This window comes from Berghia stephanieae, chromosome 7, assembly GCF_034508935.2.
Source record: "Berghia stephanieae isolate SIO BIC M18660-M18661 chromosome 7, UCSD_Bste_1.3, whole genome shotgun sequence".
Lineage (NCBI taxonomy): Eukaryota > Metazoa > Mollusca > Gastropoda > Nudibranchia > Aeolidiidae > Berghia > Berghia stephanieae.
In genome coordinates this window covers 9,307,949-9,335,236 of record NC_088366.1, presented here as the reverse complement: position 1 = coordinate 9,335,236, position 27,288 = coordinate 9,307,949, and the positions used below count along the sequence as shown (strand labels likewise).

Genomic DNA, 27,288 nt, shown 5'->3' with positions numbered 1-27,288 from the left:
TTTTTCTTATGTCATTTCAGTTGTAAATCTAGAATGTTTTTTACTATCCAATTTTCTTCCTTTTAACTGGCGCTGATATGACATAGATGTGTCACAAGTGCTGTAAAACCCTTTAAAACAAACAAAAACAGGTAATTCGGACGCTGCAAGTTAGATAAAATTCCTCCTCCTCCTCCCACAAAAACACTAACTACTACTACTACTACTATTATTATTATTATTATTATTATTATTATTACTACTACTTCTACTACTACACTACTATTTCGATCACCACATAATATCACATTTTCCAAGAGTTTGTGTTAACTTGCTTACACCTACATTATACCTTGGTTTTTATTAATGCATATCAGCCAAGATTCGTCAAAAAAGCTGCGTTCTCATTGGTTCAAGCAGGAATCGTTTTTATAAACTTTTGAGTACTCATACTCGGTATTTTTAGTATCAGATATCTACGAAAACTGCCGAAAATCGCCAAAAACGATGTCGTTATTCAGAGGTTTTATCAAAAAGTGCGTCGTTATTTGGAGGTTTTTTTTTACTGATCTTAAATAGAAAAAAAATCGGGACCACGGGTCAATGTCGTTATCAGGAGGTTGTCGCTAGTCGGAGGTGTCGTAATCGGGAGGTTCCACTGTAATCAGTGAGAGGAGAGAAGTAGGACACCTTAGAAGATCTATCTAACAGTTACTAGAATTACAGGATATAAACCAAGCCTCTGGCAATTAAAAGCAAACCGGACACAGACAAACTCAAAATAGAAAGGCAGGTAAATGTGGCAATAACCAGAATTTGGCATTTAAACCTGATTGTGATATCATTATCAATGCCAGCCATAAAATTTGCAAAGACACTGATTATTTTGTCTGTGGCAAAGAGGTCACAACTGATGACCAGGCCCTTAACTGTGACTACTGTCACTGTTGGCACCATATCCAGTTTAGTAAAGGGTCTTCAGATACTTATATTTCCCTTCAATCTCAACAAGAAGAAGGCATCCAATGGTTTTGCAAAAATGTGAATTCTGGCCCCCCAGGAAAACGCGACCGATGCCACAATGCGGCCGCATAATTCACCTTTTACGCATAATCATGCAAAACATGGTTTTTAGCGTGAATTTATGACCATTGTATGAAGAAAAATGAAACCGAAAAAGTCTGACAATGTTCCCAAATGCCTGACAATGACTTCCCTTTAACTTTAAAGGGAGGCTATTCCAATTCCAAGTGTACGAGTTGAATTGTCTTCTTGAGATCTAACCAAAGCCAAGCGCCAAGCAATCACTGCCTTTCTCTCGCTAACCGGCTAACATGCGATTACGAATTGGATTCAAGTTTGATTCCTTTTAATAAAAGTGTTATCAACAATCAATAACAAGGCAACTCGACCAGAATGGATGCCTTCGTACATGGCAATGGGGCAGCGCCGAGTGCCAAAGCAAAATCAGCAACAAAGCTGTCATCTGCATTTTTTGCGGCCGCAAATAGGGCGATCCGCAAATTTTGGGAAAATTGGCAAATCGCATGGCAAATTTTGGGGAAAAAGAGAAGCGAAAACAAAATAACGAAAAAAAAAGTGCGAAACTTGAGAAATGTTGCAGCTTTGCCTGGGCCCAGTCCGAAGAATATTGCTCTCATGCCTCGCAGTGTATCTGAATACACTGCAATTCCCAATTTTTGTGATATTCCTCAGCATGAGTTCACGAGGTATATTGAGAAACTGGGGCCCAGTGCTGTGAAAGATACTGCAATGATAGATCTGACCTATTTTGGAAGTCTGTGGCAGATTATGTTCTAGCTCTCGCTGCATTGGCGTCCCGGTATACCTTCTCAACATGCTCGTCAGCTGATGCTGAGCGAAGTTTTTCTCTTTACAATCTTGTCTCGTCTTCCAGAAGGCGCAGACTAACAGAAAACAACATCAAAGGACTAGTTTTCCTTTACTACAATAAGTTTATCGATGCCTCTTTTTTTGAGTAGTAAAAGAAAACTAGGCCTTTGATGAGTCTGACTGAAAGTGTACGTTTGTGTGTGTGTGTGTGATTGTCTGAAAGTTTGGGCGCATAAATTGCTTTACATTGTGTAAATTAATAAATGTAGCCTCCTTAAATGTAATAAATTGTCTTTTATACATATATATTTTTCTGTATCGCATGTTAATTTTTACTGAAATGCTTAGTTCTCCTCATCAAATATTTTGGCAAATTTTTGGCAAATTTTTGGGTTTTTTTGGCAAAGTTTAGGTCCCAATTTGGCAAAAAATGCAGATGACAGACAAAGACATCATTTACCGACTGTCACAAACGGGTTTAAAAAAGAAACATTTGTTAGTGCTGGTAAACTGTTTTGTAAGTCTTGCAACTTAGTGCTGGACCATATGAGAAAGTCTACAATTGACAATCACCTCAGCTCAGACAAACACCGTAAAAGAAAAAAAATTAATGAATCAGGGACAGCCAGGGATTGACTTTTTAAGAGAGGTCCCATTTTTCAAAGCTGCTCCCGTCTCTACCTTGGGATCAACTTGAGATCCACACCGCACAGTGGACGAGCAGTTGATGCCTTTCAGAGGTCGCAGCAAGTTTCGTATTTACATTCCAAGCAAACCAGACACATATGGTTTGAAAATCTACTGTCTTTGTGATGCAGAAGCAAGTTACCCTCTGAAAGCATTGTCATACCTCAGAAAAGTGGGTAGACTGCCCGAGAAAAATCATGGCGCAAATGTTTCAGCCTTGGCAGCACCATATCTCAAAACAGGACGTAACATAACGCGTGACAATTTTTTACAACGCATGACTTGACAATGTCTTTCTTGCAAGCAATGTGACTCTTGTGGGCACTGTGAAAAAAAGATAAAAACTTCATTCCAGAACCACTTTGTCATGACATCATGAAAAAGAAAGAACTGCTCTCTAATGCGTTTGCATTCACAGATAAAGCAACAGTAACCTACAAATCTAAAAAAAAAACAAAACAAAAAAAGTGTATCTGTATTGAGTTCAATGCATTCAACAACAGAGATGAACAAAACAGAAGTGGTTTGTTTTTACAACAGCACCAAAGGCGGTGCGGACAAAATGGACCAAATGGTCAAAGAATATTCATGCAAACGTAAAAGTCGAAGATGGTCTACGGCGTACTTTGTCAATATTTTGGATGTTTCATGTCTTGCTGCCCATCTGATCTTTCGGGAGAATTTTCCGCTGATCCACTGTCACACAAAAATGCCAGCAGGCAACATTTTATCAGAAAGGGTGCAAGCACCATCCAGCACTCTCTATCTGCTGCACCGTAGCTTAATTCCTACACTCTCCAGGACTCTAAAAATCACAATACAAACTGCAATTGAGTGTTTCCACGATGTTCCAACCACTCCTTCCGATTCAAAACTGCCCAAAACTACCACCAGAACCCCCTGCAGCAAAAACCTTCAGCTTCAAAGACCAATTCCCCTGCTGCCAAAAAAACTCCAACAAACGTTTCCGCTGTCAATTCTACTTCAAAGTAAATAACAATGTCTGCACGCAAACAACAGCAACGTTGCTCAATATGTAGCTGGAAAAAGGACAAAAAAGTGTCAACAGTGTGTGCAAAATGCAATTCTTTTGTGTAGTCAGAATACACACACGCACTCACACACATACCATTACCGCTTGCACGGTAGACACACAGTAGTTTGAGGATGGGCTGCAAGATTTTTGATAATCAAATAACATACTTGAAACAAGCTAAGTAAAAAAAATTAATGCCAAAATGTCAACCCAATTTTTCCATGCTAAAACTGCATTTAAAAAAATGCTTCGGTTTTGGAATTTGGCATTTAAAATGCCAAACTGGTAACTCTGCCATATGGTATCACATGATTTCAAGCAATCAAAGCTACAATAAAAGGAAGTGCGTCATCCACCAAGGAGCTCGGTCAAACTTTATTCTAAATAACTCTGAATACAGAATGGGGTCCCGATAGCTCAGTTGATAAAGCACTCGCTTCACATGCAATGGAACTGCAATCAATCAGGAGGGCAGTCAAGATTTTTTACTGAACCCCCTCAGTCATCCCAGCAGTGATTAGGCGGTTGGCTCTGTCAGAGCTAGCAGAAAATACTTTGCGATTGAGTAGCATCCTAGCTAAAGGACAACGAGCAATTCCTATTGTCCGTTTCATGCTATAGAAATCGGGATAAATTCTGACTGTGGGCCTCATGGCTCTAAAAGACTACTTTTTTACAACTACAGAAACGGACATACAAGAAAATCAATGGGCTATCGATTGGAGACAGCAAACGCACCTTTTGTAGGGATTCAAAGTGTATTTTTGTTTTTGTTTTTGTTTTTAAGGGTTTTACGGCGCTTGCAACACATTAAGGTCATATCAGCGCCAGTGAAAAGGAAGAAAATGGGATAGTAAAAAGTTCTAGAATTACAATTAAAGCAAAAAAGAAAAGGTAAGACTAAGGGGAACTGGTTCAAATAGGAAAGAGATGAAGATTCAAAGCACACCGTCAAAGTACTTAGTTTGAGATCACCTAAAAGTCTTATCCAGACACAAGCACAGGTCCCAACTAAGAGGAATACACTCAAATTATAATATGTAAACTAAACATAATACAATGCATAAGAAAGAGATGATTTACAAGGAAAAAAATATCATCTCCCAAAACTATAACTATACATTCGACTGTTTCCCTCCCAGCCAAAGAACTCCGGCAAGGATCAGGACAAGACTAAGTAATCTCATCCCAAGACAATGACAGGAAACAATTGGAAAACGGGTATGGGGGGATAGAAGATACAGCATGTACCTCCCTGCCCACTATGGGAAGTCAGGATCCCCACCCAGTCAAAGTGTATCAAACAAGGGCTGCAGATGAACATGATTCCCTACAATACATACTATGTGTGACAAGTCTCAAGTGAGTCTAATATGGATTTTCACCCGAACTGATTCTTGACTGCCAATGCAAACTTTGATTAAAAGCAAATCTTTTTTCCACACGTAAGACACTGACATGGCATTTTATCCAGAATGGGTTCTTGAGTGTTTTTGACAGTCTGAACGTTGCGTAAATGCTTTACCACAATCAAGACACTGATATGTTTTAAAGGGTCTTGTTTTGCACAGGGAATGGCTTACACAATAAACCTGTATGCTTTCTCCAATGTCTTGAGTGATTTGCAAGTGTGCACTAGTAACAAATGCTTTACCACAATCAAGACATTGAAATGGCTTTTCTCCAGAATGGGTTCTTGAGTGTGTTTGCAAGTGTGCACGATTAATAAATGCTTTACCACAATCAAGACATTGAAATGGCTTTTCTCCAGAATGGGTTCTTAAATGTTTTTGCAAGTTGGCATGTTGCGTAAATGCTTTACCACAATCAAGACACTGATATGGCTTTTCTCCAGAGGATTTGATGTGTTTCTGTGTAGATATAAATGTTTACAATAGAATTGAAAGTTTTCAGAATGGGTCTATGTCTTGCAAGTCTAATGTAAATGCTTTACCACAATCAAGACATTGAAATGGCTTTTCTCCAGAATGGGTTCTTAAGTGAATTTGCAAGTGTGCATGTTGAGTAAATGCTTTACCACAATCAAGACATTGAAATGGCTTTTCTCCAGAAGGATTCTTGAGTGTGTTGCAATGTGCACTATAATGCTTACCACATAAGACTTGGCTTTTCTCCAGAATGGATTCTTGAGTGTATTTGCAAGTGTGCATGTTGAGTAAATGCTTTAATCAGAATTGAAATGTTTTCCAATGGATTTGATGTAATTGCAAGTGAACTTGTAGCTTTTCCACAAGTAAGACACTGATAGGGTTTTTCTCCAGTATGACTCAATAAATGTTTCATTAAAGAAAACTTATTTGTTAGCATCTTTCCACAAGTGGGGCATTCATTTTTCCCAAAAAATATTTTTTGGTCATTTTTTAAGCCTGACTGAAAATGTAACTCTTTAGACGTTTTTCCTTCTTTATGAACTTGAATGGGATTTTTGAATTCCGACTTACAAAGGGATGAACTTTCACCAGTAAGATTCCCACGACGAATTTCTCCTGTTTGCGTTTTAATGTTTGACTCTAAGCTTGAAGATGGAGGAATATTTTTGTAACAAGAATCATCTACTTTCTTTTCTTTTTGAAGCATTTCCTCACTTTCATTATCATCAGAGGCATTCTGGGATGTGGAAGGCTTTTCAAAACATTTATCACAATTACCCTTGGTGTCATTCTCAGATATTTCAGACAATTCAACACAGTTGACAGTCGTTTGATCAACATCAATGTAAACAAGAAAGCCTTTCTCATGGAGTCTCTCATCCAAAGGATCTTCACAGTCTTCAACATCTACATCCTTGGGCTCTGTAAAATAATAATCAAAATAGCAAACAAATAAAATCTATGACAAGTGAAGAATAGAATAAAGTGTAGACTCCAACTGCCATGTAATGACTTTGTATTTGCGTGTGTGTTTGTGTGTATGTGAGTGTGTGTATGTTTGTGTGGGTGGGTGTGTTTGTGTGTGTATGTGCGTGTGTCTAAATGTATTCGTGTTTTTATTCCTGGTTTACCAAAAAAAAAGTGAATATCTAGGTTGTGAACATCATCAAAGACATTTGTATTTGTATTTTTTGTTTTTAAGTGTTTTACTGCGCTTGCAACACATTTAGGTTATATCAGCGCCAGTAAAAAGGAAGAAAATGGGATAGTAGAAAGTTCTAGAATTACAATTAAAGCATCCAAGAGAGAGTAAGACAAAGGGGAATTGGGAACAAATAGGGATCAGATGTAGATTCCAAGAGCATACCATCAATGTACTTAGCTTGAGATCACCTATAAGTCTCATCCGGACACAAGCACAAAATCCAACAAGGAGGAATACACTCAGATGCTTACATCATACATTAATAATAAATATAATAATACATAACAGAGAGATGATTTACGAGGAAAAAAATATCATCTCTCAAAACAATAACAATGCATCTGACTGTTTCCCTCCCAGCCAGGACTCGGGCCAGGGCCAGGACAAAACCAGGTAATCTCATTCCAAGAGAAAGACAGAAAGCATGTTGGAAAACAGATACAAGGGGATAGAAGACACAGTATGTACCTCCCTGCCCGCTATGGGAGGTCAGGATCCCCACCCAGAAAGACATTTGTAAATTGACCTCAACTGACAGTAAAATCTAATCTGCCTGTTTATTTTCAAGGCATTTACGGCGCTTGCAACACATCTAGGTCATATCAGCGCCAGTAAAAGAAGAAAATTGAATATCTAGTAAAAAAATATTCAAGATTTACAAATGTGCATCCAAGAAAAAGTAAGACAAAGGGGAATTGGTTCAAATAGTTGAATATATGCAGAATCGAAGATAACACCCTCAATATACTTAGTTTGAGATCACCTAAAAGTCTTATACAGACATAAGCACAGGATACCATTAATAGGAATACACTCAAATGTCTACCAAATAAATCCAAAACAAAATATATAACTAACAATACATAACAGAGAGCTGATTGATAAGGGAAAAAAATTCATTTCATTCCCAAAACTAATATTTGACATTTCACGGTTTCCCACTCAACTGAGGATTCCAGCAAGGCCCAGGACAAAACAAAGCAATCTCATTCTAAGACAACGATAGAAAGCAACTGGGAAAACAGATATAAGAGATAGAAGACATAACAAGCAACCTCCTACCCACCATGGGAGGTCAAAGAACCCCATCCAGTAATCTAGCTGACTGAAGGAGAAAACAGTCTGACATCAACTACAATAGTCCTATAGCAATTCCAGGGTCTTCTGTAAATTTTACATGAATAAATATTCTGCATCTGATATCAAACATTATTTTTTTTAAACCTACTGCTTTGTCCCACCACTCCTTCCAATCAATTGGAGAGGAAAAATTGGGAGCATCTAGAAAATTGGAACCCCGGACTGATCTCAAGTAGTACTCATTCACATCTGAGTCGAGTGGGGTAATGGGTGTGAAGTGTCTTACCCACAGACACAATGTCACAACTAGAATTTTCCATGTTCACTGTTCCCCCAATCCATGCTTAACATTGCTTGACTACCCTGACACGACGAGACACCATATCGTCATTTCATTGCTGATGTTAACAACACTACATCACGTACATCATAGGTGATGTAGTCCTAATTAATGTTTAATTGTGATATTGAGTTATTTGATGTATTTATTAATACACAGACACACACAAGAGACAAACAATATGCCCAAGATTGACAATGGAATTGCAGTGTCCTATATACGACGCAGAGTAATTAACTGTCCATCTAAACGGAACTTCTCTCATTGACATATGTCGGTTCAAGGATGACCCATATCCACCATATCTAAGTATATTCCCCAGGCTGTGGGTGAATTAACTACAAGACTAAATAGGCCATAACAAATACAGGCCAAATTCTGGCACATGGGGAAGACAGAGGAGGGAGTGATTCATTTTTCCTACTTAGCTCCTTTTGGAAATTGTTTAACGACATCATTCTTATCATTATTATTTATGATAAGATGAATTTTTGAGACTAAGCCAGAATCATGGAAAGGGGGTAAAAATGGGAATTCTTCCACTGGAAAGCAGAGGGGTTGGGTGGTGTGGAGACCAACGAAATTTGCCCAAATACAAACAACACAAACTTTTTTCATTTTTCAAATATGGTATTCACAACTGGACTTAGGCAGTAGCATGTATGGTATTATAACATTGACTGAATGTCCTTGCCAGACGTTCTTACCAGGTTTGATACCAAGAAGAGCAGCAAGTTGGTCCTCTGTTTTCAGTGTGTCGTTCATCAACATCTCTATCATTTGACTCACGGTCGATTCTGTCGCCAGACTTGCATATCCAGCTGGAATAAATACATAAAGAAATTAAAGGGGTTAACATAATCATTATCTTTATTGGTATTATGATCAATATTATTATTATTATTATTATTATTATTATTATTATTATTATTATCATCAATATTATTATTATCATCATTTTTATTATTATTAATAGTTATATGTAATTTAAGCACTTTGAGTCTGATGTCTCAAGAGTTAAAGAACTATATAAGTTTTAAGTTTTCAGCATTGATTCCTGAGGACCGTGGTTATAGAGAGAGAGTAGTGTATAATTATTAGTAGTTTTTTTTATTCTTATAATAGATATTATGTTATCATTATTGTAATTATTATCATCATCATCATCGTTATAATAATTATGATTAATATTAATCATTATTACTATTATTATGATGATGATTATTATCATCATCAATATCAGGGCTGCCAACTTCAACACAAGAAAAGGGTCAGATTGCTTGTCAAAAAGATTAATATTTTGATAAAATATCAACAATTTAAAAATGTAACTCTTCAGTCATCACACTTTGAAAATTACTACTTCTTATAACAAGTTTATGCGAGTGAAAAATGTCTACAAGTTTAAGAGAAGTTTGAAAATAAAACAATGAAGCACGGCAAAGAAATAAATTAAAGCTAACATTTAACGATTGTTGAAATAATTAATGAACCATGGAAAATGCCAAGAAACATTAGAAGCAGAATAAAAACAACTTTTTACATATTTGATTCTCATGAAATTATAATCTGAGGGAAAAGTCATAAAAGTTTACAAATTTGAAAATATAGCATACAATTATGTTTGCTTTTTTTTTAGGTGTACAGTTGCAGTCCTGGTCTGTCATCTGCATTTTTTGCCAAATTGGGACCTAAAATTTGCCCAAAAAATCCCCAAAATTTGCCAAAAGGACCAAAATTTGCCGAGGAGAACTAAGCGTTTCAGTAAAATTTAACACGCGATACAGAAAAATACATATATAAAAGACAATTTTTTACATTTAAGGAGGCTACATTTATTAATTTACACAATGTAAAGTGAATAGCGTTGTTACAAAGATTTTAAAGGATCATTATCCGTAGAGAGTAGCTTCACTTGGTTTGGGCCCAGGCAAACCTGCAACATTTCGCACTTTTTTTTCGTTATTTTGTTTTCGCTCCTTTTTTTTCCCAAAAAATTTGCCACGCGATTTGCCAATTTCCCCAAAATTTGCCACGCGATTTGCCAATTTTGGGAAATTTGCTAACATTTGCGGATCACCCTGATATTTGCAGCCGCAAAAAATGCAGATGACAGCCTGGTATTATTCAGTCTCGAAAACTTTTTTGTTTTTTTGTTTGTTGCTTTAGGTCTCTTCCAACACAATTAAGGTTATATGAGAGACTGCTGAAACAAAAAAAAACAAGCAATCTAACAAAAATAGTACAAATGTAAATCAAAATCATAACCTAAAGATATCATAAGCTAAATTATAAATAACCAAGAACAAACAGGCAGAAGATTTACAGAAAAAAAAATATCCCCTGTCAAAAATACAATCACAAACCAAAGAAGCAGGATAGGCTAGTTAAGAGAAGAAGAAACGACATCACTATCGGATCGTACACCCATGCAAACATCATAGGTATATGATTCAAGGGTGATGCTCCCATCCAACCACCCGCAGTCTCAAAAACAATAAGAAAAAGAATTTCTTAAGAGTATAAATAAAATCGGTTCATCATATTTTAGGTTAAAGACACAGACAGTGACAACAGATATGAGAGGAGGGGGGAGGGGGTATGTTGAGGACACTACCAATAATTCTAACAATTAACATTCTGCTAACCTGACTGCAAGAAAAGTGTAAAACTAACTCACTTCTTTGAAGACAGTCCCATACTTGAGTCCTCAAACTAGACTGTTGCTGGCTCTCGCTGTCTTTATTCAAATGTGGTGATTCTGCCAGGAATTATCATTGAAAGGATATTTTAACAGCCAGGAAAAAGTCTACACAGTCTACACAGGTTACTGTGTAGGTGAATAAAGAAATTATTCAATGTATAAATAGACACAGTCAAGAACGGATATATCAACATCGTCGGAACTGTGGTAAAATGTCGATATATCAGTTATTCCAAAAAAATCAAAGGGAAACAAATGAGAAAAGGCAAGACAATAAGGGAAGTCAATATTGATGATTTGGTGGTCTTTAAAAGGGTCGATTTTGAAATTTATTACAGTTCACTTTATTTGACTAAGAAGTCTGTTATTGTGGTCTGTCTCTGAAGGCAAAGAATATTTTTATGGACCCTTTCCTCAGTACTGACAAGGACGTGGAATAAATGAAGTTGCTGTGCAAAACAGTGTAGGGTCTTGATAGCTGCTGTAGTGGATTGGCTGGAAACTGATCACTATAGTGCACTATCCTTAATCTGACTCCACATGGATACATTCGGAAACACAACACCATCCAAATATCAGTGCGAGAGGGAAAAGTAGCTGGCAGAAAGGCACGAGGCAAACCAAGGAAGGCCTGGATAGGATATGTGGAGGCAACAACTAGCAAAAAGATAATCAACTGCTTGGCAATGGCCCTTGAGCGTGAAGAACGGCGTTCCATGACATTCAACCTCTGTAGGGAGATGGAACTCTGGTAAGTTAAGGTAAGATGATTTTTATTTACTAATGTTATATAGTAAAAAAAAATAGGACTTTGATCTCATATCAATATAAACGTGATGCTGATAGATCCGTTCTGCACTGTAGATACTTAATGAAGTGAAAATATTGAGGCACTTCCATTCTTTCCAATTCCTTTAGTTCAGATGAGCACAAAATAAAAATAAATCTCAAGTAAAACTTTCAACTTTTTCCAGAGCTGTTTGAGAATAACCAATTCATTCTATCCCCAAAAATGTCTGGTATAACAGCTTCGGCTTCAGACTGACTGGCATTATTTCCAGACAGGTCTTGGGTATTGGAGGAAGAAAACCTCCACCCTCTTCCCAGGGTTTATAATTATATACTTTTTTAAAAACGTTTTAAAAAGTGCCCACTGTCCAGAAGAAGAAAAGAAAAAACCAAAAGATCCAAAATGAAAATGGCACCTGAATTGCAATCCAAAAGAGTGAAATTACTTCCACCATTTCTAATCAAGGGAGAAACATAATTCAAACTCAAACTGTTGTTGTGTGATCAGTGTTGCTAGCTCTTTCATATGACACTGGTTTCAAGTGCACGAATTACAATTATAATTTTTGGTAAGCTCCCAAGTACATGACACAGCAGTAGAGCCTCTGCCGGAGAAGCGTCAGTCAGTTGTCAATTCATTGACAGTGTCACTGTCGTCACGTCCAAGTCCAAGTGCCATATTTGTAGGCACTTGCAAGAATTTTTCAAAATGGTGATATGGGTATTAATTTAGCGTAGAAAAATAAAGGAGAGTGAAATATTTACTAGAGTGAAAAAATTGTCGCTCTATCTCAACTGGTTAAAAAGTTATGACCGTTTATGTAGTGAAAAATCGCTATATAGCTGAATAGGAAAATCTGTGACCAAAACACAGCAACCCAATGGATAATCAAGTATAATTCAGAAACGGCTTCAGATACAACTTTGAAATTTTTACTTGTGGTAATTCAACATCTCTGTAATACATTGCAAACAGAAAAAGAATTATTTATTGAGATAAAAGTATAGTTAGAGCTGAAACAGCTGAAATCAAGGAATGATAGATCATGACATGCAAATGAATGACCTATTGGATTTTTGGAAAAGTCAATAAAATATTTAGTCACATGAAGATAGACCAAATACACCACTGAATCGGCGTCATTTAGTTGTTCACTTTGAACCTTTCAAAATGAAAATAGACCTCATAAAAGCAGAGATATGGAGTGATAAATGTTTGAGGTGGTGTATTAGTGTTTAAAATGATCGAAAATAGGTGATTTTAAAAACTTCCGCTCCCCCGTTCCCCTACATTGAGCAGTCGTCCGTCAAAGAATGAAAAACGTCAAAATCAAAACAGTGAAAATCGATCGGAAAAAAAAAAGAAAAGAGAATCGTAAATTATAAAATGAATGCATAGACATGAAAACGCCAATTAATTGAATAATTCAAAACAAAAATAACTTACATTTATTGCATATATTGTAGGCTGTCATTATCCCCAGACGCCTGTTTTTTTTTAACTCTCTCTCTCTCTCTCTCTCTCTTAGTTCCTTTCTAGTTTCTAGAAAATTGTCATATTCGTCCCCACTCCGATATCAAAAAGTGTCTAAAAAGAATAAATAATTAAAAAGCAAACAAACAGAAATATTCAGAGAGCGACCAAATGGTCAGATAGAGGAGAAAAAAACAATAATTTTTAAAAAAATAAAAACAATTTTAAGTAATTCATGCTCAGAAACGGAACAAAAGGTCAAACAAAAAGGAGAAAAGAATAGACTCGCACAAAAAAAAAAAAAAAAAAAAAAAAGAAAGAAAAGAATCGAACCCACAACGTCGATTCTGGTAAAACTTCCAGGCCAGACGACTAAACCATTCGGCCATGACACCCACTTCGAGGTCGACGCATATTGTGTATATGTAGTAACAACTGATTTAATGTTGGTTAATTTTATGTTTTAATAGATATTTTATTAACTTTCCTTATTTCTATGTGCATTCGGAAACATTCCATATTCTGGAATGTGGATAATTGTTTAAAGGAGCGGAGTTTCATATATATATATCTGGGGATAACGAATTTTCATTATCCCCAGACAGGTGTCTGGGGATAATCACAGCGTATATTATAAGAAATACAGTTGTAAAGTTTTAATGTGGATTGACGAAGTTATCTCTCAAGTAAAAAAAAAGCGCAGCAGTCGACAGGAAGTGAATCAATATAAAAGAAAATGGCTACTTCTGCAAACAATCGAGGACAAGTTCTGTTTTTTGGGGAGCTACAACTTTTGAGTGCAACTTGAAACCATATTTTGCTCTGAAATTTTTAGAGAAGCTTTTTAGATATATATCTCAGGGGGAGGATTTTTTATCATGAAGGACCATCTCTGGTTTAAAAGTTATAAACGTTTAAACACATATAATCTCTTTACACAACGATTTCTCAAAATCACGATATAGAAATAAGATAATATTAGCATCATTGTATGTAGAATTTTATGCCCTTTCCAATGATATTTGGCAAAGGGTTAACACCCCTTTCCGTTAAACTCAAACCGTTACAGAAACACAGACAGACAAACCAAATCCTTTTTTTAGCTTGGGCTACCGAAGAGTTTCTGGAATTATACAGAGAAGTGGTAAGACCTGGAATGAGATAAAAAAAAGTTGGCTCGGGATAGAGAAGGATGGAAACTGTTTGTCTGTGGTCTATACCCTGACCCAGGGTGAAAAAGGCAATGATGATGATGATGAATGATATATAATACTTGCCATTTTATTTCACCGAGAAAGAAGAATGAATATTTTTAAAACACTCCTAAATTTTTTCCCCTCAAAAACGGAAACAGAAATCCTCGCCTCTTTTCAACTCGTGAGGGCTACTTCAAGTAGGTACTTTGGTAAACGTCCATTTGGCCCTCCAGCAAGGAGCCGATAAATGGGCTAGTAGCTGTGACCCGATTTTTTGGACTTTTGAGTGATGGGTCTCAGAAAAAGTTCCATAGATTTTTTGTTTATGGATGGATTTTAATGATTTATGTCTTATTTTCTTCAGGAGAAATTACTCTATCGTTTGGTGTAGTTTGTTTTAAAATCAATGACAATTTAGTATAACTTTTGATTATGGATAAAATAGGGTATAATTTAGCTTTGGATAATTAAAAGATTAGAACTTAGTAAATCAAAATTTCATGATGGCACTTTAATTTAACATCTTAACTTTTATATAAAATTAAATTCAGGGCAAAGTTGTATACCGCATCCATGAAATTCGTTCCAGCAAAATCCTTACTCAAATCTTAGCGGCCATTTTAGACCAGTTTTGAAATCCAAATGGTGGTTACTACCGGAAATGCAACAATTTTCAGGTCACAAAGTCCGTCAGTAAATAACAAAGGCAAATAGAAATAGAAGACCATTTTTCAGCCTTTAAACTAACATAACTTTTCTTCTCCTTAACTGATTTTCACAATTTTGGTATCATTAGAATCGTGTTGAAAAGCACTTTAAAATGATAAAGGTTTCATTGAGCTCAATCCAATTTGATTTTTTTTTACCAAAGTACTTCTTGCAAGTGCCTAATATTTGTCATGAATTTTCGCCCGCCGTCTAATGTTATGAGTTACGCAGTGGCTATTTTTACAGTCCCATAAAGATGGTTCTCGGGCTATTTTTACAGTCCCGTAAAGATGGTTCTCGGGGCTATTTTTACAGTCCCGTAAAGACGGTTCTGGTGGCTATTTTTACGGCGTTGCGGTAATAGATTTATAAATAGTAACAGATTGGCTGAGTAGACGCCATTAGCTCTAAAACTCTCACTCACTTCATTCAGGTGCGGCTAGTTAGCAGCCTCTCTCTCTCTCTCTCTCTCTTTCTTTCTCTCTCTCTCTCTCTTTCTTTCATTCTTTCTCTATGTCTTTCTTTCTCTTTCTTCTCTCTTTCTTTTTACTTTCTCTTTTTTTTTCTATCTCTCTCCCTCTTTCTTTCTTTCATTCTTTCCCAATCTCTTTCTTTCTCTATTTCTCCCCCCCCCCCCCTCTCTCTCTCTTTCTCTCTCTCTCTCCCGGTCTTTCTACATTCTTTCTTTGTTTCTCTCTCTCTCTCACTCTTTCTTTCATTCTTTCCCTATCTCTCATTTTCTCTCTCTCTCCCTCTCTCTCTCTTTCTTTCATTCTTTCCCAATCTCTTTCTTTTTCTATCTCTTTCTCTCTCTCTCTCTTCTTTTTTTTTTTTTTCCTTTCTCTTTTTCTCTGTGTTTTTTGTTTTTTTTGTTTTTAAGGGTTTTACGGCGCTTGCAACACATTAAGGTCATATCAGCGCCAGTAAAAAGGAAGAAAATGGGATAGTAAAAAGTTCTAGAATTACAATTAAAGCACAAAAGAAAAGGTAAGACAAAGGGGAATTGGTTGAAATAGGGAACAGATGTAGATTCCAAAAGCACACCGTCATAGTACTTAGTTTGAGATCACCTAAAAGTCTCATCCAGACACAAGCACTGGTCCCAACTAAGAGGAATACACTCAAATGTTTACCAATCATATAATAAACTAAACATAAAACAATGCATAACAGAGAGATGATTTACAAGGAAAAAAAATATCATCTCCCAAAACTATAACTAGACATTCGACTGTTTCCCTTCCAGCCAAGGAACTCCGGCAAGATTCAGGACAAAACTAAGTAATCTCATTCCAAGACAATGACAGGAAACAATTGGAAAACGACTATGGGGGGATAGAAGACACAGCATGTACCTCCCTGCCCACTATGGGAGGTCAGGATCCCCACCCAGCTCTTTTTCGCTATCAACCTATTTCCCTAGTGGTACCTCAAAGCCTAGGCAGAGGGGTCTGACCACAAGGTGAACACCGCTTTGGCGGAGAACAATAAAACAACCTCCTAACTGGGAAGGGAGGAGCAATACAGCGACCACTCTTGTCTTGTCGGAACAAACACTGGGTCAATCGGTAGAGTAGGAGCAACGCGATGGTGGGACCAAAGTAAAATGCCCTCTCCACCTCGGCGCCCCAATGAGGATCAGTCTTGGGCACCTCTATTCTTTTGGATCATGACCGCCCATGGTAGAGAATCATCATCATTATTTACTTTCTTTTTTAAAAAAATTATTCAAAAGAGCAATATTTAAGCATGAGGTGTTTCGCAATGTGCATCTTTACCATGGACATCCACATGGGGGGGGGGGGGGGGGGGGGGGAGTCATTTGTCCACAATATGGTTGGGGGGGGGGGGGGGGGTTCTAAAATTATGGTCAAAGTGTGTCCAATTGGTTTGTGAACAGCCTCTTTTCTGAAATTGGATTCAAACCCACTCTCACGTGAGAAGACTGCACCCTGAATGTTAGACGTCTACGTCTTTTAAAATTGTATAAACCGTTAGTCTTTCCTGACTGGTTATACTGGTAAAGTGTAAACAAAAGCCAACCTGTAAAGTATTATATCTTGAGGGGTGTCGACTCAAGCAGGAACTAAATATACTTTCAGTGTTTGATAATAGATCTATATAATGTATGTTTGACAGAAAAAAAATCAAGACATACAACCTAACCTGCACACTGATGATGGAAAACGGGCTGTTCTGTACTGCAAACATAACTTATGCAAAAAAACAAAACAAAATCATATGTAATAAAAATGACAGTACCGTAAAATTCGCTAAGAGAATTGACTTTACATTAATTGTTTGTTAATTTTAGTTTTAGCTTTAGATCTAAATATGTTAAATGAAATTAATTTTGCTTTCATTCACCGCCTCTAGATCTGTACATCTAAATATCGGGCGGAAAATAACCCTTTTTTCTTATTCTCCGCCGGGATTATCTTTGGGTCTTGTGACCCCCGGTCGTGTCAAAGATCACATCCGGTCGACCGTGGCGCCAACCGCGAAGCCATGATTGTTTTGTTCGATTGTCAATGATTGTGACTCTTGATTTCCAAGCACTTTTTCATCTTATCAACAATTGCAAAAATGCAGTTAACCAATTGCAGACTGAGACTGATACCATTTTTATTCGTCAGGATTCTGTAGAGGTAATAATTTGACTTTTCTTCTTTTTGTTTTTTTGTTTTTGTTTTTAACAAGGCTCGGACTCAGGACAGTGAAGTGTATATCGAGCAATGCCGATGGCGATATGAGTATGAGGAGATAGATGAATGAATGAGCATGTAATTGTATTGTAATAACAACACGCCTTGCCGACTGTCACGTGTGCCATGTGTTCTGCATTCCAATGTGATCTTTATGGATTAATCCTTCGTTGATTTTACTTCTAATATTGTGTAACTGTGTGCATTGTAATTGTAACTGTAACAACTGGGCAGTTTTCAGCAGCAGTGGAAGCGGTGACACAATTTTTAGAACTTTGGAATGAAATTGAGATGCCTCATGATGATGATAATGACAATGATATAAGATACTGTAATGAAAAACGATATCATTTTAACCATTACTTTTTTAACAAATGTATTTATTTATTTATTATTATTATTATTATTATTATTATTATTATTATTATTATTATTATTATTATTATTATTATTATTATTATATTATTATTAACTTAAACAATGACATTGGTATGTGCCATTTTCACTGCAGTGAATTTAATTTTTTTTTTTTTTCATTGACAGCTAACATGAAAGAGTCCAGTTGACGGTACTGGTGTCCTGACAATCAAGAAAGATAGCTGGCTCAAGATGTGTTGTGGCAATCTTATTAATCAGCAAACCATCATCTGTGCCAGCAGAGCAGAGTATCTGCATGCACTGTTTGAAACTGGTTAGTAATGTTTTGAAATCTTCATTAGATTACATCTTTATTGCAGAGATGCCAACCAGTACAGGTTTCCCGTGTTCTGTACGGTTTTTCTTCCGAAGTACGGGCACACGGTTTTATCATGAAAAATACGGGATTTGGTTGAAGTGAAAAATCCACGAAATTACGATCACAATATGAAAAGTGTTTTCATGCAGAAGAGCTTTCATTATCGATACTGAATTTTGCGAATCTTGCCCAGCCTACTGCTATATAACTATAAGTAATTCACTGCCCTTTTTCGAGTACGAGTTAACGAAGTCCGATTCGACCTTTTCGGGTTGATATCGATTTCTGCACGGCGCAGTGAATGTAGGTTTTTGTCCTAAAATACAGGTTTTTGGTCTTGAAAATATGGGTTTTCAAAAGGCTAGGTTGGCATCTCTGTTATTGGTGATCAATACAGTACGCTCGAGCATGGGAATTTCGAACAAGTCGGGACCATGCCTGTTTGTTCGAGATTTCCGTGTTTTTTAGTTTTCCAATTTGAGTATTTTACACAGGATTTGAGGGAGGTAAATGTGGGTGGTCTTGATAAAATTCGTATTATAATTATAATGATAACTCCCCATTATTATGAACTCTGTAGAGAGTCGATAGTGAGACTGCAATTTCCTTTTCTCTGTCAGTTCAACACAATCAATTAGTGGGGAAAAAAATTCAACAGATCGCAAGGGAGTGTCCACTATATGAACGAAATAAAGGGATTAAAACTGGGAATTGTACCAAGTTTGAGATTTCCGTGATTTTGAGATTTGCATGCTCGAGTATAAATGCTTGTTAATCTAAATGATAGCTTGTTGTCAAGAGTCCTGTATGGTAAAGCCAATGAAATTTCAACTGTGTTGGTGATGGTGAGAATGATGGCCATTTAAAAAAAGTTGGTATGTCTTTGACAAATTCAATTTATGACAATGATTTTGATTGTATAGACCTTTCCAAAAATTGCTAACGAAATGCCTCTTTTCTATTTCCATTTTTCAAACCAGAGCAAGATCAACCGTCTTTGTGGAACATCAGACAAAGTGGTGTTGAATTTTCCTGTATTGAGCCGAAAGAAAAAAATTTTTCTGGGAGTTTGCGAAAGCAAATTGCGTTTGATTGGAGCTAAATCTAATTTCGCCATTTACCTGTTTTGTTTTTTTTGGTCTCAAATAGATTTGATTTTGTAGTTCAAATTGATTAGATACTTATCTCACAAGCAGCATTTAAAAAAATAAAAACATGAGGGTAGTGCGTCATATCATATTAGTTTTTTTGATTACAGTGATGAATTCGTAAGATATAAATCATATTTGACCACAATAGTGTTAAAATTTTTCAGCATTTATTTTCTTAGGGAATGGGTTAGCGAATCATTTATACATTTTTTAGACAGATCAATCTACACAATTTTCGTGTTTTCTTGTCCTATGATAGTCATTATTTTGAACATTTTATGGAACAGCTTATGTCAAATAAGTGTTTTCTCAAATTTCCGTTTTGTGTCATGTTCTGATTTTCTAAGAACCATATACGTCATTTTCCTTTAGATTATTTTCAAATTTTTTCAGAATCTTTTTTATGATGTGTTTTGCATCATGATGGAAACATTTTGGGGTAAATTAAAATTTAGAAGTTTTTTTAATTTTAAAAAATATTTTTTTTTCCTGTCGATCCGCACCACAATTTCAGCCGAAATTAAAAAATATTGTACAGCATTTCTTTCTAGACAATTTTTTTTTTCAGAAATTGATCAATTTACAAAATTTGACTATTCTCTTGTTCCATATTGATTATACTTTGAAATTTTGATGGACGTTGTCTGCAAAATTAGCTTGTTTATCAAATTAATAAAGACATTTTGTTTTTTTCTCAAAATATCATTTTCGATTTTCTGACATTCATAGCTGGATTGTTTCCCCATCAGATTGTATACCAAATTTGGTCAGAATCTTTCGTATGATGGGTATTGCATCATGATGGATTTGGTTTTGGGCTAAACTAAAATTTAGTAGTTTTATTAGTTTTATGAATTTCTAAATTGGATTTTTTCTTGTCGTTCCATGCCAAATTTTCAATCGTAATCGAAAAACAAATTTTTAAATATATTTTTCAAGACTTGCTAAGCCTTTCCATCGTGCTGTAGAACATTGTGTGTAAATTTTGAAGATTTCGTTGGTTTTCGGTGCATCAGTGTCGGAAATTATTTTTTTTGTGGGGTGGGTGGGGTTGGTCTCATTTTAGCCTATATTGTCTGTGTCATTGAAGACATTTCATTATATTGAGCTTTTTATATAGCGCAATATCCACTAAATGTGCTCAAAGTGCTTTACAAGGGGGCCCTGGTCAACAGCAACGCTTGTTATGCGATATTACAATTTTTTTTTGACAAAGGCAATACTGTTAACAGCCGGGTACTCCTTTTACACCTGAGTATGTTGAGAGAATGTGAGTAAAGAGCCTTTTCCAAGGACTCAGCTATGTGCCGAGCGAGGTTCGAACCCAGGACCTTCCGATCCAAAAGCGTCTGTCATACCATAAGACCACATAGCCACACATTTGTTTTTAGCTTTTTTCTTTTTTTTTGTGTGTGTATGTGTGTTAATCATCAAATTAGACCTCCTACCACCTGAAATAACAGGGGAATACCAATATTGGCACTGCGATAAAAAATGGATTTTTGACTACAGGTTCTCCTTTAAGGTGAAATATTTCCTAGCTCAGATGAGGGTTTGTTTTAAGCGGACTGTAGTGCGTTCCAACGTGAGATAATTTTTTTTTCATAATAAAATGTATTCATTGCCAGTTGTGACATATAGGTTGACTGCTTAGTTCTGATCTCCAGTGCTATTACATACTTGATTACCTATCATCAGGCCTATTACACACTGAGTCCCTACCACCAGCGCTATTAGTCAATGAGTCCCTACCACCAGTCCTGTGAGTCACTGGGTTCATACCACTAATGTTAGCCACTGAGTCCCTACCTCTAGCCCTATTGGCTACTGAGTCCTCACCACCAGCCCTATTGGCCTTTGAGTCCATACCAATACACTCGCCACTGATTCCTTACCACCAGTCCTGTTAGCCACTGAATCCATACCACTAGCCCTGTACTATTAGCCACCATAGAGAATACAGGACTCCTAGTCTGTGTTAGCCACTAAGTCCTACCACTAGCCCTGTTAGTGTAAGCCACTGAGTCCTACCTCTAGCCCTGTTAGCCTCTGAGTCCCTCCCACTGACGTGCTAGCCACTGAGTCCATACCACCAGCCCAGCCCTATTAGTCACTGAGTCCCTACCACCAGCCCTATATCTGACATGGCGGTTTTTTGCAAAAAAAAATCCCAAATTTTGCAAGCTAAAAAACCCAGCAAAATTTGCAAACATTAATGAAAAAAATTGCGGAAATTTTTGGCCAAAAGACAAGGAGGTATTTGTTTTTACATAACAAACCCGACTTGTGTCTGTATTATTGCAACCTTGTGATGATATAAGAATCTTTAATCAATTGCAAAACATATTCCATCTATAGAGCAAATTTAAATTAGCCTATAAATTTAAACAATCATTTCTTAAATCGATCAGCCTTACTATTATGTACATGTTACATATTATCTCTCTATTACCAAATATCTATAAACACAATATGAAGATAGAGGAAGGGTGGCTGAGAGACAAATATGGACATGAGAAAGCGAGAGAGAGAATGCAAGAATACTTTGTGAATTGATTTTTTAATTTATTTTTTAAATTGTGTTATAATTAGACATAAGTTGTAATGAATTCTATTAACAAATTCAGAACAATCAAACAAAAACAAAATTAAAAAGAAGAAAAATTTTAAAAAGACGCTTATAAAACTTATAAAATCGTCAAATGTACTATTATGCTACAGCTAAAAAGTACACAAATATTTACACTGCACCCATTTGCTCCATCCCTTTCCCTTTCGATCATCTTCTCATCGATGGCCACCATGTGTCTTGTGCTACTTTTTACATTTGACGCCAGTGTGTCTAGAATAACGTCATAAATAAGGGAGTGTCGCCAAAATTCATGCAACTGGGCAGAGGTGTCAAAAATGATAGAAGGTATAGAAAATGTTTGACATGACAAAAACAACGGAACATTTATGAAGAAATCCTAAAATCCCAGATTCTATTAGCGACTGAGTCCCTACCACCAGCCCTATTGTCCACTGAGTCCCTACTACCAGCTCTATTAGCCACTGAGTCCTTACCACCAGCTCTATTGTCCACTGAGACCTTACCATCAGCTCTATCAGTATTAGCCAATGAGTCTCTACTACCACCAGTTCTATTAGCCACCATCCTATCAATAATATTAGCCACCGAGTCCCTACCGCCTGCTCTATTACTAAAGGCCACTGCATCCTTACCATGATGGGGAGGGGGGGGGGGGTATTTGACACACAGTAGAGTACCCACTGAGGCCCTACCACCAGCGCTATAGACACATAGTGGTTATTTGTTCCCATCACAGTACAGACGATGTGTTAAGCCCCCCATAGACGCCGACATCCGCTGGTAGCGGGACGGATGACCTAGTCGCTGTGACCCGATCCCTGCATTTATCGCAGATGATTTTTGCACATACGGAGATACTTTAGGCGACGGCGATCGGGCGTGCAGTATAAAAAAGTGGACAATTTTTTTCGGATTTTCGCTGTTTTCACGTCGGATTCGTGATCAGCGTCAAATTTACAATAGGTTTGATACTAAGAACTGTGTGTTTACTCCAAAAATTGGTGAAATTAGAAATAAATTTTAATTAATAGTGAGGCTACGATCCCAGTTACTGTCTGTTATTCTATCTTTCGTCTTGCGCACAATAGTGATTACTTCTCACTAAATTATATCAATTAGACTGTTGAAGGAACGAAATTGACATCATTCCACTCTTTGTTATTGTATTAAGGCAGTCATTTTGGTAATTAGTTCTCACTAAATTATATCAATGAGACTTTTAACGTTCAAGGTTACTTGTAGTTTTGTGTGACGGTACGTTATTTCCGACTGGTGGATGTTGTGAGCATTTTACCTAAACTCATAGCATCAATAACCGTCCAAGATATTCCCATCATATGTAGCAATAGCTATAAGAGAGAGAGAGAGAGAGAGGAGAGAGAGAGAGAGAGAGAGAGAGAGAGAGAGAGAGAGAGAGAGAGAGAGAGAGAGAGAAGAGAGAGAAAAAATTTACTTGCGCTATATATACCGCTATATTCAATAAAGGTGCTCAAATCCTTTATAAGGGTCTTTGGCCAACATAAAAACATGTTAGACGAGACATGACTGTTAAGCGATATTGCAATTGTTTCCCGACAGAGACGACGCTGTAAACAGCGAGGTACTCATTTTAACAGTGAACAAGGTGAGGAATGCGAGTAAAGAGCCTTTTCCAAGGACTCAATTATGCGCCACTCAGAGCGGGACTCGAATCCAGTACCGTCCGATCCAAAGGCGAGTGTCATTTCACAAGATCACATGCATAGCCGCACAAAAAAGTGATGAGAGAATAGATTCATATGTATTGAAGGAGGAGAGAGCGGATGGAGTGAGTAAAGTTCTTGGATATTTATAGAAGGAACCAAATTGACGTCACTCATCTCATTGTTATTGTTTTTAGACACCCATTTTTATGATTAGTTCTCATTAAAATATATCAGACTATAACGTTCAAGATTCCATGTAGATCTTTGGGCTGGAGTGATATTTCTGGCTGGCGGACTTTGTGAGTATTTTAATTTAACACAGAGCATCAATAGAAGGAATGAATTGGACGTTAGTCAACCCGTTGTTATTGCTTTTAGACAGCATTTTATAATTAACTTATCACTAAGTTATATCAATCAGACAATGAACGTTCGCGTTTGCAGTTTTGTGTGTTAATATGTTATACCCCGATGGAGATGTCGTGAGTATTTTTCCAATACGCATAACATCCATACATTTGCAATCCGATTTAAGTTTAAAAGCAACGTAGACCACGGAAATTTTTCAATTTTGTGGACAATAAAGATTTGTTATTTATCGTCATTATTATTATTATTATTATTATTATTATTATTATTATTATTATTATTTATAAAACAAATCGACAGTGTTCCCGTGGCAGGTGAAACGGGTACTCCTCGGGACTACTCGCATTCGCACCCCCCCCCCCCCCAACCACAACGCCACCACACACACGCACACAGCTCTTTTTTTTTTTTTTTTTTGGGGGGGGGGGGGGGGGGGCGTTGTTTGTAGAGTATAATTCAGGGTTACAATGCCCACCCCTGTCATCACGTAGTCAAGGCTTTTTGGCATCTGCCAATCCCAAATGTCTGTGTCAAGGTCGACCGTCATGTCGCGTCAACGGGTGAGGAGGAAAAAAAAAAAAAAAAGAACTGGCATATTATTATATCATTACATTGAAAATTATGAAAACTATTTTTTATTTTGTATGAAATCCTTTATAAATTTTACGATGATCAAGAACGAAACTTTTGCCATCTACCTCTTCCTGGCGCAACATTTATAAAAATATTATTTTAAAAAAATAATAACACAGCATTTATTTGGCGCAATATCCACGTGCTCAAAGCGCTTTACAAGGGGTCCCAAGGCAACAGCAATATTAAACTTGAAAGACGAGACATGACGCCTGTCAGGCGATGTGACATTTTTTCCTAACAAATTCAACGAACGGCCATGTACTCATTTTACACCTGAGTACGGTGAGAAAATGTGAGTAAAGAGCATTTTCCAAGGACTCAACTCTGCGCAACGCAGAGCGGGTCTCGAAACCTGAACCTTCCGATCTGAAAGCGAGAGTCATGCCACAAAACAGGGAGGAGCACTGTTCTGTCGGCCACATAACCTCAATACTAATTAAATTTTATTTCTAATTTCATCAATTTTTGGAGTAAAAACATAGTTCTTGGTATCAAACCTATTGTAAATTCGACGCTGATCACGAATCTGACGTCAAAACAACGAAAATCCGAAAAAAATTGTCCAATTTTTTATACTGCCACGCCCCCGATCGCCGATCGCCTCGAAAAATATTAAGCAAAGCGGGCTTTGCGAGCGATGGACCGTACCTAGGTTTATCGGCCAGGTATTTGGCCACACACATTGCGTTTTCACCCCGGTTTGCCTGATCGGGGTCTGAACCAGGATCATATCCGGGCGTGTATGGAGCCTTTAACCTTTAACGTGTCGTGAACGGATTTCCCAATCTCGTTCACGATGTGTAAAATAAAGGAAAAAGTTCATAAAAAGTCTCCACCGAAGTGGGCGTTCTCCATATATGTAGAGGACATATATGGGCGGTTAAAAAATGCTCTAAAAGCACATCGGGAATCGTCCCGGTACAGTCTAATTCTAAAACATAGTATGGCGGATCGGATCTGTCAGATACAAACGATAGGCAAAATAGTAGATCTAGAATTAGACTTGGTGTCGAAGAGAAAAGAATGAAGGGTGTCACAAGCTTTTATAGGATAGACACGATGACGTCACGTTTACGCGGGAGACAGTGAACAAACACAACATGAAGATTACTCACAACAGCCTGATCGAGACACGACAGTCATACCATAAAAAAACACTAACAACAACAACATAAACTTATCACAATAATCAGTGACATAAAATCTTCCCCACAAACGTTTGTAGTCTGATTGAGCAACAATAGTGAGAACTAATCACACAACTAGCAGTGAGAAAGAGCAGAGTTAAGTCAACCTTCTTCATTCTCCAAATTATTTTAGTCCGGCAAGCTTGAACTTGAAGTGTGTCTCAAATCTACTGGTTAATTACCCACTGATTCTCTACCGTCTACCGCCGCCGCTATCACCCACTGATTTCCTACCGTCTAGCGCCACCGCTATCACCCACTGATTCCCTAATAATAACGAGGGAGGGGGGAGGGGGGGGGGCAAATAACGACCAGATTATTTACACTACACCACGAAGGTCAGATTATGGGAGTCCGCTAAGTCTCAAAGATCAACTTGAAAAACCCGGCGGAAAATAAGCAAATTTGTTATTCTCCGCCCGGCGGAAAATAAAAAGGACTATTTTCCGCCCGGCGGAGAATAATGACAAAAAGATGATAATCTATAACTATGCGGATAATTGAACAGAATCGCATCAACGCCGTAAAAATAGCCATGAGAACTGTCTTTACGGGACTGTAAAAATAGCCCCGAGAACCATCTTTACGGGACTGTAAAAATAGCCCCGAGAACCATCTTTACGGGACTGTAAAAATAGCCACTGGGTATGAGTTATGCATTACCTCCACGATTCCTATTATTGGTATAACTTACCCATGAGGATAAATTTATTTTGATTTCAAAATCAAAATTGTTGCGACGATTATCTAGGTAACACACGATGAAATAGTGTGATAGTGATACAGTTGAAAGTAGTAAGTAGTTCAAGGGGAAGCGTAGACCGGCAGACTAAGGCTATTTGATGTGATCAGTGATCTTTATTCACAATCTGTGCTGCCAGTTACCTTTGAAATAATTCCGCCAACTTTATGCCAGAAATCCGCTAACTTTATCCTACTGACTTGCGCCATTAACCCAAAATCCGCCAAATAATCAGCCATTTGATTTAAAACACTTCAATATTGTATTGTCTCGGAATAAAAGGTATATTACTAAACGCTACTCACCCATTTACGGTTATATCTTTATTAAGACATGACGATTTGGGGTTGATATCCCCCAAATTCACATCTTGCGCTGGATCCATTTCTCTAAAAGTCAGTTTAGTAGGGGAGAGAAGAAATGATTAGACTTTGATTGCTATACTTTTACTTTTTAAAAGGGTATACAAATCATTAAAAATCCGAAATCCGCAGGCCATTTTTCTACGCTAGGCGATGATATAAAAAATCCGACAATTTGG

The 27,288-nt window shown here is 37.1% G+C and overlaps 1 protein-coding gene and 1 long non-coding RNA gene across 3 annotated transcripts; one reads left to right on the top strand and one right to left on the bottom strand.

Moving 5' to 3' along the window:
- LOC144976660 (uncharacterized) lies at window positions 1-26,846 on the bottom strand. Of its 2 annotated transcripts, XM_078920973.1 has the most exons (6): window positions 26,700-26,846; window positions 10,753-10,833; window positions 8,780-8,893; window positions 5,794-6,369; window positions 5,149-5,656; window positions 1-5,094 (listed from the first exon to the last, which is right to left on the bottom strand). In XM_078920973.1, the coding sequence occupies exons 1-5, from the start codon at window positions 26,701-26,703 to the stop codon at window positions 5,553-5,555; spliced, it is 879 nt and encodes a 292-aa protein (XP_078777099.1). In that variant the 5' UTR covers window positions 26,704-26,846; the 3' UTR covers window positions 1-5,094; window positions 5,149-5,552. The 2 variants fall into 2 exon arrangements, with proteins under 2 accessions (XP_078777099.1, XP_078777098.1); XM_078920972.1 differs by having other exon boundaries at window positions 1-5,405; window positions 5,685-6,369; window positions 26,700-26,836.
- Window positions 16,861-22,565, top strand: LOC144976656 (uncharacterized). The gene is made up of 3 exons (XR_013646134.1): window positions 16,861-17,591; window positions 18,192-18,339; window positions 19,365-22,565. It is a non-coding gene; the product is annotated as an uncharacterized LOC144976656 (long non-coding RNA).
- Window positions 26,847-27,288: the final 442 nt, after the last annotated feature.